We start from the raw sequence: 12,194 nt of genomic DNA, 5'->3' as shown, positions 1-12,194 counted from the left end.
AGCATTCTGCCAATCCACCAAGTTCTCATACAGCCAAAAAGTGGGCCCAGTTCCAAATTCAGCTATTTTCCTTCTGTAGGCAAAGAAGGAATTTATTTACTTCTGCTCTCTTCCAGGTCCATAGGAGCCAGTCCTGATTAAGTGAAGGGTTGCAATGTTGGTCTTTACAGTACATTGATAAGGAAAGCCAACAGCCACCACAGCAGTTTGTCAATCCATTTTTCTATCAAGTTTTGGCCCATGCTGTTTAACAGGCTTTAACTGACACACCTGCGTAAGGAGTTTTATTACCTTTCAATATCTGCAATCTTTAAATCCAGACCAGCAGTCCCCAAACTTTTCAGGGTTGCACCCCCACTTACCCATTCGCGCCCCACCCCCGAGCTGGGAGTGAAAGCCAAGACTATAACAGGGTTCAAAAAAGAACTAGAAAAATTCATGGAGGATAGGTCCATCAATGGCTATTAGCCAGGAGGGGCAGGGATGGTGTCCCTAGCCTCTATTTGCCAGAAGCTGGCAATGGGCAGCAGGGGATGGATCACTTGATGATTCCCTGTTCTGTTCATTCCCTCTGGGGCACTTGGTATCGGCCACTGTCGGAAGACAGGATACTGGGATAGATGAACCTTTGGTCTGAGCCAGTATGGCCATTCTTATGTTCTTATGCGATGCAGACAGGGGTTAGGGGGGCGAGGCTGGAGGTGCAGCTGCGGGTGGGTCTGGGGCCAAGGCCGGGGCCAAAGCCACAGCCAGGCTGCAGTGGGGGCCGGCAGCCGGGCCCGGTTCAGCTCCGTTCCCAGCCCCACCCCCAACCTTGGCCCCAGGCCGAGAACAAACCCGCGGCCAAGGCTGGGGTTGGGACCGGGAGCAGGGGCAGGGGCGGGTCTGCAGCCGGGCTGCAGTGAGGACCAGGGCCAGCAGCCAGGCCCACGGCCTGGTGCAGCTCTGCCCCCACTCCCAGCTTCGGCCCGGGAATAGAGCCATGGCCAGGGGCAGGGCCGGGAACAGAGATGGGGCCGATGCTGGGGACGGAGCCAAGTGGCGGGGCCGAGTGGCACTCCCTTCCTACCCCCTGTGGGGGCTGGCCCAGGCATGCCCCACAGTTTGTGGACCTCTGATCCAGACCAAGCTCACCTCCCACTTCCTTCAGCCATTTAATCAGAAATGGAAATTTATACATCAACATTTGTCAGTAATGTGTTCTCCCAGTAATTTGTTAACTACAGGGAAACCCAAATAGCTCACCCTCCAATGATAAGGAGAAACAGTAACTGAACATAGTGGCCTTGGATTTACAAGAATGTTAGAGGTTATTCATTCAAAGAAGTGTTATGAACCTAAAATTTTTTAATTTAGTCTGACTGTTTTGCAAACCTATTTAAGATCTCAATAGAGAAATACAATTTTAAATGTATGGGCCATTTAATAAAAGCGGTCTGATCCATCTACATGGTTTACAAAGCTTTGCAGTCTCTCTAATAAATGTGTACCATTCCATGGGGCTTTACCCACCTCTATTGTAACTTCTATCACCCAAATGTGAACAGCTACTACCTTCAATTTGACAAGTAAGGATCAAAGGCCCTGTTTATATCTCCCGAACTCCAACAATGGGAATGTGTCACTTTCAAGACCTACTTCTTTCAAAATCTTGCCTTTTAGGCAAATTGCTTAACAACCCTTTCAGATTGGCATAAGAAATTTCAAGAAATTTTTTCCTTTAGCTTCTCTACAGTTGCAGAAGACAGAGGATGTTTCACTTACATAGAAGTCAGTGGTATAAAATAAACAGGTGGCACCTGGACACGTTCTCCCAAAGTAATAAAGGCCAACTAGGAACCAAACAACGCAATGCAGGGAAGCTGAAATAATTTTATCAGTCCCTGATTTTTCAGATTAACAGGACATTGAGATAGAGACACGGAACTTTCAAGTAGGAAGAAATTTTTCCCCCACTAAAATGGAATGGCCCTGCTAGCCATCGGAGAAGCGTGCCATATACATGCCAGCACATGCTCATCTGGGATGCAACCCAGATCTCCCATAAAGCACTGGAGCTCTTTTTCGTAATTCACATTGCCTATGTTACAAAGACAGATTGCTCCAACAGAAACTGTCCCAGAAACTCCTGAAAAGAATTCAGTAGACAGATAAGTCTTTTAAGTAAAAAGATTACAAATTTCTATTGCTTAGACTGAGGAACATCTTCCATAAGCAAGAGCATCATATATCTCCGGCTGTTCCTCTTTGGTTAGACCATGCCAGTGTAGTGCCCTGATATATCCAGAGCCATTCTGCTTTGATTTAGTAGTAACAGAATGTCAAAATTATTTACCCTAAGGATAAACACACAGGCTGCCGAGTCAAACCACATGTTCTATGTGAACCTCTGGGCAAAGTGCTTTAATTTACCCATAAATATTCTCTAGGTCTCAAAAAGACCTACTTTTGTAGGAGATCTTACATTTTGCAAGGATATACAGCATGTTTATAGGTTCAACAGAGCCACACGTTATAACATATCAGGTCTCATTGGACTCTAGCTCAACATTTTATGTAGAAAAGTATAGAAAGAGCTGAATAGAGCTTTTCAAAAATCAAGTAAACTGCAATTCTGTTAAAGCTTTGTGCAGACTCATCACCTTTGTGAGATTACCTTGAGAAGGCTTGGTAAGGAGAGATGGTATTTTATGAACACTAAGCTGAGGTTTATCAGTGCACTAAAGCTAACTTTACCTTCTGTAGGAAGAGGACAATTCTAATAAGCATCCTGGCATGCAGTTCCTCCAAGGTGAAGAGCGTCCGTGGAGTCCGTATGAAAATCTTGGTCTTCCCATAGGCTACATCATGCTGAAACCCACAGCACTCAATCAATTTCTTCACAGCTTCTTTGTCTGAAGAGAGGTCATGGTTTGGCCAAGTAAATTCTGAGACCATCTTGTACCTGGATTAACACACAAAAATTAAATCTATCATCAACTTCCCATCTGTGCTCCCAAGCCCACCCTTAAACACATTGTAGAGTTTATCTTTTAGATTAAGATTTCTGTTCGCTGATGGCTGTAATAATTTAGATATTCTGTGGATGTGACGGGATTCCATGAGAAGAACAAAAAGGAATGCGAGCAGCAGAGTTGAAAGATGGATGATTTGTGGAATACCAGTAAGAACTACCACAGTCACCCAAATAAGAACAGATGCAACATGGCAGAGCCCACCCATAGATCCTTGCAGGATGAGCAAATCCGCTACTCAACTCAAGTTATTTCTAGACTTTCCATTTCAACAGTTTTTAAACATTTGCTAAGAACAAAACCTTTATTTCAACTTACTTCTTTGCAGAAGTCAACTGAAATTGAGCTATGTACTTAATGTTTATTCAGAAAAACTGGACCTTTTTAAAATCCTGCACTCATCTCCTGCCCCTCATTTCTGTACCACTCCCAGACTAGTTTCATTATGCTAGAAAGTGGCAGGCAGCTGTGTGCACTGAGCGGTACCCTGGCACCCCTTATTTACCATGGTGATATAATTATGATATGTTTGGTACAAAGTATGCCTTGTGAGGTATCATTTTAAAAGGCATGATCTGTCGAACATTAATATCCTGTTGGATTGCATGTGCTTTCATGGTATGGGAAGTTATGAAGTTTTGCTATGTGTGTGTTACTGAAATATGTTGTAAAGTTGGGAACACCCACAACCAGCCTTTCAAGTACAACAATGGAGTAGCTGATGATGGTCTATTAAAGGGAGTCCACACTCACAACAACTATCCTAGAAACTGTATACAATGGAGACCTTCTCAGAGATAGCACGTAGACAATAGAGACTGCTTTCAACAGGTATGTTAGCAACAAGGTGGTGGTCAGGGAAAGTGTGGGGGCCCCTTACTGAATGGGGGAGGCAACCTAGTGACAGATGATGTGGAAAAAGCTGAAGTACTCAATGCTTTTTTTGCCTTCGTCTTCACAGACAAGGTCAGCTCCCAGACTGCTGCACTGGGCAGCACAGTATGGGGAGGAGATGAGCAGCCTTCAATGGTGAAAGAACAGGTTAAGGACTATTTAGAAAAGCTGGACATGCACAAGTCCATGGGGCCGGATCTAATGCATCCAAGGGTGCTGAGGGAGTTGGCTGATATGATTGCAGAGCCATTGGCCATTATCTTTGAAAACTCGTGCTGACTGGGGAAGGTCCCGGATGTTTCGAAAAAGGCAAATATAGTGCCCCTCTTTAAAAAAGGGAAGAAGGAGGATCCGGGGAACTACAGGCCAGTCAGCCTCACCTCAGTCCCTGGAAAAATCATGAAGCAGGTCCTCAAGGAATCCATTTTGAAGCACTTGGAGGAGAGGAAGGTGATCAGGAACAGTCAACATGGATTCACCAAGAGCAAGTCATGCCTGACCAACCTGATTGCCTTCTATGATGTGATAACTGACTCTGTGGATATGGGGAAGGCGGTGGACGTGATATATCTTGACTTTAGCAAAGCTTTTGATATGGTCTCCCACAGTATTCTTGCCAGCAAGATAAAGAAGTATGGACTGGATGAATGGACTAAAAGATGGATAGAAAGCTGGCTAGATCATCGGGCTCAACAGGTAGTGATCAACGGCTCCATGTCTAGTTGGCAGCCTGTATCAAGCGGAGTGCCACAGGGCTTAGTCCTGTGGTCGGTTTTGTTCAACATGTTTATTAATGATCTGGATGGTGGGATGGATTGCACCTTCAGCAAGTTCGCAGATGACACTAAGCTGGGGGGAGAGGTAGATATGCTGGAGTGTAGGTGTGATGTTGTGCAGTCTATATGGTTTAATAAAAACATTATAATAAGTGAATATAATGTAACTGGGATAGTTTTAGAAAAATATGGTAATAAGTGAATATAACGTAACTGGGATATGCTTCATGAAAAAGGTCTCTTGTAAGGTATCATTACAAAGCTTATAATCTACTGAGTATGATCATCTGATTTGTATAAATGTACCACTCTTGTATCTAAAACTAGAAATATGAAATATAACTCTGAGGGCCTATTGTAATTATGTAAAGTGTGGGCCATTAATGATGGTTTGGAATCTTGATGACTCCCATTAACAAGGACCATTGTCTGCAGATGGCTGTGTTTACCTGTTAGTCTTCCTGTATATGTGGGTGCTGGCAAGTGGGCAATGAAGTCTTGCAGTGACATGTGATCATGTCACCTGAACTAGAATCCATCTTTAACCTGGTGCTTTTCCAGTGAGGGGGAGTGGAAACCCAGAGGGACAAAGGGTTCCCGCCTTATGCAAAAGATATATAAAGGGGTGGAAGAGAACAGAGAGAGAGAGAGAGAGAGAGGAGCCATCATGAAGAATCCCCTAGCTATCACCTGAGCTGGAACAAGAGCTGTACCAGGGGAAAGAATTGTGCCCAGGCCTGGAAGGTGTCCAGTCTGAGAAAAACTTACTGAAGCATCTCTGAGGGTGAGATTATCTGTATTTAGCTTGATTAGACATAGATTTGTGCATTTTATTTTATTTTGCTTGGTGACTTACTTTGTTCTGTCTGTTACTACTTGGAACCACTTAAATCCTATTTTCTGTATTTAATAAAATCACTTTTTATTTAGTAATTTACTCAGAGTATGTATTAATACCTGGGGGAGCAAACAACTGTGCATATCTCTCTATCAGTGTTATAGAGGGCGAACAATTTATGAGTTTGCCCTGCATAAGCTTTATGCAGGGTAAAATGGATTTATTTGGGTTTAGACCCCATTGGGAGTTGGGCAACTGAGTGCTAAAGACAAGCACACTTCTATGAGCTGTTTTCAAGTAAACTTGCAGCTTTGGGACAAGTGATTCAGACCCTGGGTCTGTGTTGGAGCAGACGGGAGTGTCTGGCTCAGCAAGACAGGGTGCTGGAGTCCTGAGCTGGCAGGGAAAACAGAAGCAGGGGTAGTCTTGGTACATCAGGTGGCAGCTCCCAAGGGGGTTTCTGTGATCCAACCCGTCACAGTAGGGATAGGGTCCAGAGGGACCTAGACAAATTGGAGAACTGGGCAAAAGAAATCTGAAGAGGTTCAACAAGGACAAGTGCAGAGTCTTGCACTTAGGACAGAAGAATCCCATGCACTGCTACAGACTAGGGACCGAGTGGCTAAGCGGCAGTTCTGCAGAAAAGGACCCCGGGATTACAGTGGATGAAAAGATGAATATGAGTCAACAGTGTGCCCTTGTTGCCAAGAAGGCTAACGGCATATTGGGTTGCACTAGTAGGAACATGCCAGCAGATCAAGGGAAGTGATTATTCCCCTCTATTCAGCACTGGTGAGGCCACATCTGGAGTATTGCGTCCAGTTTTGGGGGCCCCCCTACAGAAAGGATGTGGACAAATTGGAGAGAGAGTCCAGCGGAGAGCAAAAAAAATGATTCGAGGGCTGGGACACATGACTTACGAGGAGAGGCTGAGGGAACTGGGCTTGTTTAGTCTTCAGAAGAGAAGAGTGAGGGGGGATTTGATAGCAGCCTTCAACTACCTGAAAGGGGGGGAGGGTTCCAAAGAGGATGAGCTAAGCTGTTCTCAGTGGTAGCAGATGACAGAACAAGGAGCAATGGTCTCAAGTTGCAGTGGGGGAGGCTTAGGTTGGATATGAGGAAAAACTATTTCACTAGGAGGGTGGTGAAGCACTGGAATGGGTTACCTAGGGAGGTGGTGGAATCTCCATCCTTAGAGGTTTTTAAGGCCTCGCTTGACAAAGCCCTGGCTGGGATGATTTAGTTGGTGTTGGGCCTGCTGTGAGCAGGGCGTTGGACTAGATGACCTTCTGAGGTCTCTTCCAACCCTAATCTTCTATGATTCTATGCTTGACTCATGTCATAGCAGAGGTTCTTTCCAGGAAGCTGAAAGAAACTACAACAGAGGGGAAGTGACATCATCACTTGGCCTCTTCTCCCCCCACAACTCAACACCTGGAAACACGTCTGGAGGACAAAGACTGAATGGGGGAGGTGGTCCCAGGCTGGAAAGGAGAATCCCAGCCTGTATATTCAGGAACTAGATCATCTACCAGGGTGAGACACTGCTTGATTCAGATCCTGTCTAGTTTATAGAACTCAGACTGTGGTTTTACTTTTATTTCTTAGGTAACTAACTTTGATCTGTACACTTATTACTTATAATCACTTAAAATCTATCTTTCTGTAGTTAATAAATCTATTTTATATTTTACCTAAAACAGTGCATATTTGTTGAAACGCTTTGGGCAATCTGCTCAGTGTACAAAAGCTGGTGCACTTCCTCTTTCTTTTGCAGAAGTGGCAGACTGGGTAATAAAACTTACAGTGGTCAGGGCAAGATGGTACTGCTCTGGGGTCCAAGGCTGGGGAGCTGAGGGAATTGGCTGGAGCCTGTCTATTGTTGGTTCATGAGCGGCTGGCAAAAGCATTCATGTAACTCAGTTGGGTGTGTCCCTGACTGTGGATGTCTGTGTAGGTGCAGTACCTGGAGAGGTTTGTGGCTTAGCAACAGCATCACAGTGTGGGAGAGCCCAGGTTAGTAAGCCAGAGGGCTCAGCGGTACCCCAGTTCCAGGTTGCACCCTGGGGAACCAGTCACAAGCTGATCATCAAGTAGGTGGGTGCAAGAACTATCCTCCTTTATCAGGCATTTAATTACTCACTTTTCCAAACTCCCCACACACAAGCAAAGAAAAGCAGAAAACAGTTCAGCATTAAACAACTATGAATCAAACAGGAAAATAATCAGATCTGACTCTGCTCTGCCATAAAGTATGCTATATTTGAGAACTGCTGATTGGATAAATAGGTTTTTGCAAGGGAGCAACAATGAATTTTCTGCATATGATTTACAGACTTAATCAATAATGGAATAGGCAATTTCACCATAACAACATTATCCATATTCATGTACTAAAGGAAACACATTCAGCAGTTTTAACTATTTGCCCATTGAACTGAGAAGTCAGAATTCAATCCCAATTTTCTAGGCATGGATTTTTTTCAGTTGGCAAGCTAATTCAGAAATAAATGTTAGATGGACAACCACAAATCTGGTGTCACAACCTTAGAAAACCTTTTTATAGGAAATAGGGTCTAATCTAAAGTTGCTGGGGTTCATTCTATAACAAAAAAGAGTACTACACTGACTAAAATAACACTATACAAAATATATACAATACTGTCACTGTTCTTTTAAAATTAACCTCTGAACAAACTTGACAGCAAAAAACCTGCTGTAGCACATGGTTCGAAGCAGGCCCCAGTATATCAGTGACAGAGGATAATGGAAGGCACAACACGATTGTTTGGTTAAGAGTATGCTAAAGTATAAAAAAGCTGACATTTAAAAAAAATCCCTTACAGTCTCACGATGAAGAGTTTTTGCATTTATATTTGGAAGGGCTCAGAGCTCTCACTCCCAAATAAATCTGCATGCAGTACATAAATATTTTACACACACACACACACATACCAAAACACTTTTGTTTGGTTTCAGATCTCTGCTCTCTATTCCCAGTGGAAAAATGTTTCTGCTATAATTAATTCACTGGGATATGAAATGGAAAAATCTTTCACCTCGAGACATTTCACATTAGACGAAAGAGACAATCAGGGTGACAGAGCAAATCCGCCTTTTGTTAAGCAGACCTGATGGGGTCGGACAAGAGGAATAAAATGTCAGATCTAAAATCTGTACAACAAGGTGGAGGAAGATTTTATGAAAGAGGTGGAGAGAAATTAAAATCTCCAGAAGAGACAAGGCTGCATCAACAAAAGAGATCCAACATTTAGACATTACAGGTATCAATTTAATGCAGGGCAGTTTTACGCTCTCTCTCTCTCTCTTAATACAACAACTGGTAGTATTAACATTGTCAGAATACTGCTGCAGGCTTTCCATCTCTCCAGCAGCATGTGCAGTGCAAGCTCACTAATTCCTTCCCTGAGGCAAAGAGCATGACCCCGATCCCCTAGCAAGTCAAAATCCCAAAACCTTACTGCTAATTATAATGAAGCAGGACCCAGAATAAATCTGCTGCCTGACAGAATAGCTCTTCCCCTCCCCCATGCCTAAAGATCTCAACAGCCTTCAAGGTCATCCATACATTAAACATCCTCCTCTGCACTCCTTTGTTTTTTCTCTCCCCTTCATTTTTAACCTACAGAAGGAAACTGAAAGAAGAAAGGTTGCTTTTTAAAACCTACAATCCTCAATGGAAGTCTCCTGAAATTCAGACATAATATTTGCTGATAAACTCTGGGTTTGAACATGAAGCGAGAGATTTCTATCACCACAATTCAGTTGGTGGGGTTTCCAGTGTTATTTTCATGCCACACTTAATGTTACTTTAGAAGAGGCATTAGAGCTGGGAATGACAATAATGAAAAGTGTTTGATTATATCCTGAAGAAACCAAGCTTCCTGGCCACCACCTTCCCCAAAAGATACCAAGCCATAAGATTTTTGGCAATTTAGATGTTAAAACCAATAATGCAACACACAAGCATTTAATGACAATGTATTGATTTCAAGATGCATTTTACCCCTAAGAATGCCAGTGAAACCAAGTGAAAACAGATTGACTGTGGGCTGGATCTAAATATGCTTGATCTTACTTCACTGTAAAGTGATAAAGTGGGAGCTTTCCTGAATACAAGTTCTAAGTAAAGAGAGTAAGGAGGTCAGGATACGGTATGTTAATTATTGTTTCTCTCGCTTCCGCTAATAAAGTGAGATATCAAGTGTGTTGGAGTGTTTTAAGGCTAAGGAATGCAACAAGGGGTTAAAAGGTCGTACCAGTTGCTATACATGAATCTAATTTTCCAGCCATTAGCTTCATTTTGCTGATTGGATAAATAGACATACAAGAGCTTATCACATATCCACTAAACAGTAGCTTCTTGTGCAATCATAAGAGCAGATTTTAATGGATTCCTGATAATGTGCACGTGTGTGAATGAGGGCAGAATCAAGCCCTAAACTTGTATGATGTTGAAAAGTTACACTTCATGACAAAATTGAAGTACAGTAAATAGTATTTGTTGAACCATACCCTTTTATTACCCTTCAGTTACTGGAGAAATCTGGTCAAAGCCATATTAGTAATTATGAACAGCAGAGCTCTTCCAATTCTTTCTTTCCTACACTTGCTTATGTACAGTTTTTCATTTTTCCCACACTCAGGGTCAGTTTCTCACTTGCTCAAATGAGTCAAAAACCAAAACCAATTCAATGATCCACCAGCACGATGATGAAATTCATCTAGATATGCACAGTACTTTACATATGCTGTAAGAAACCTTAGGGCTTGTCTTCACTACCAGGGTAAGTCGACCTAAGTTACACTACTCCAGCTATGTTATTTACATAGCTGGAGTAGACATAGCCTACGTCGACCTACCGCGGTATCTTCACTGCGCTGCATCGATGGGAGATGCTCTCCTGTCGACTTACCTTACTCTTCTCGGCGAGATGGAGTATCGGGGTCGACTGGAGAGCGCTCTGCAGTCGATTTAGCGGGTCTTCATTAGACCCGCTAAATCGACACCCGCTGCATCGATTGCAGCAGTGTCGATCTCCCCGATAGTGAAGACAAGCCCTTAGCTTAAGCAACATTTCTAGCTACTAAAAACACAGTGCAGCATGCATCAAAAATCATGTTTTCATGGGGTCAAGTCATATCATCGCATTCCTATCCTCCCACCTTCTATTTATAAATTCACTGAGTCCAAAGGTTTCCTTTCTGACCCATGTAATGTCACTCTATATTTGGAAAGTGTTTTTCTCCCCCAGGAAAGGAAACTTTCCATACTTCTCCAAAAATATAAGACAATATTTAGAAGAGAAAACACAAGACATTATTTAATTCTGTGTCTAGGGTTAATTTTTGTGGGGAGGATATTCATTGTCCATTAACTCTAACCATACTAAGACAGTAACAGAACACTGGTTCAGTCTATTTGGGGTCATGGGGTTTTCATCCCTGCTGTTTATAAAGGGTGGAAAATGGTAGCCCATAAAGAATGCACTCCTCAAGTCTGTGCATCTGCTGCCATATCAGGCTGAGACAACCAGCACCCTTCTGTGACCAACAGTGTTTTATCCAAGCCACTAGTGTGTGCTCAAAAAAGAAACAATATATGTACACCATTCATGACTAAAGATCACCAGAATAAAGGATTCTATGTTTACAGATCACAGTGAAGGCAGATCATTCGATTGTGCAGCTCAACTAATAGCCTAGAAAGCCGGCAAACATCTCAACAACAACAACAACAAAAACATGCACTAATTCCCTTCTCACCTGTGAAGAAACTTTTCATATGTTTGGCGGTAGGCAAATCCTGCCCGTCGTACCCTGACATTCTCCAGAAGTCCAAGGTATTCCACCTGATGCCTGCAGCGTTCTTCATCAAACAGCTGTGATGACTTCTTTTCATTGGGCTTAATGCATCGGACATAATATGGCTCCTACGGGGACAAATCAAACAATGACTTGCACAGAGCTAAGAACTTTGTGAAGGATACAATTTACTAAATAAAACACACGAATGCACAATTAAAGTAAGTATGCATTCTCCTAAACAGTTTGCCTTTGAATATGAACACGATATAACATATTAACTGAAATTTTCTCTTCAGTTACAGAAAGGAAACAAGACAAAGCTACTGTCATTGAGGAGCATTTGGAGTAATAAGGTGACCTGGGGGGACATGTTTGCAAGGAATAAGTATAGACAAATTAAGGGGTCCCAGTACAATAATGAGTCACTGGCACAAAGACATGTGTCCTTGAAAAGTATGGAGTCAGATTCCCTCAACTGGTCCAAATGGACCACCTGCACTCCAGAGGACTTTATCCCAAGGGGGAGAGAGTTATGTTTCACCACTCACATTCAAAGATTCCCCCCAGGGGAGCACAACTATAGTTGCCACCATGAGCCCCATCAAATGAGGCTGCTTCACCACCCACTTTTCAGGGGGTCACCTTGCCCAGCCATAAATTTTCTCTAACAGGCCCTGAGTCTGGCTTACCCATAACCTGTTTGGACCACATCTCAAGCGCCCTTGGTCAATTCTAGCTCAAGCCCATATATGCCATTCAAGCAGCATATAGAGACCATATAGGTTCCACAACTGGCTAGGGAAGAATTCTTCTAGAACAGAAGATACAAAGAGTCAACTTATG

General features: G+C 43.0%; 1 protein-coding gene across 1 annotated transcript in view; it reads right to left on the bottom strand.

Moving 5' to 3' along the window:
* Window positions 1–12,194, bottom strand: part of MYO1D (myosin ID) — a 369,137-nt gene that overhangs the window by 205,186 nt on the left and 151,757 nt on the right. The window contains exons 15-16 of the mRNA XM_065422544.1: window positions 11,310–11,476; window positions 2,737–2,944 (exon numbers count right to left, since the gene is read on the bottom strand). Of these exons, the coding sequence (XP_065278616.1) occupies window positions 2,737–2,944; window positions 11,310–11,476 (375 nt within the window). The remainder of the gene's footprint in view (window positions 1–2,736; window positions 2,945–11,309; window positions 11,477–12,194) is intronic.

The sequence above is a fragment of the Emys orbicularis genome, chromosome 25 (assembly GCF_028017835.1).
Source record: "Emys orbicularis isolate rEmyOrb1 chromosome 25, rEmyOrb1.hap1, whole genome shotgun sequence".
Taxonomy (NCBI): domain Eukaryota; kingdom Metazoa; phylum Chordata; order Testudines; family Emydidae; genus Emys; species Emys orbicularis.
Note: the sequence above shows the minus strand (reverse complement) of the source record. Positions and strands in the feature narration are given on the sequence as shown.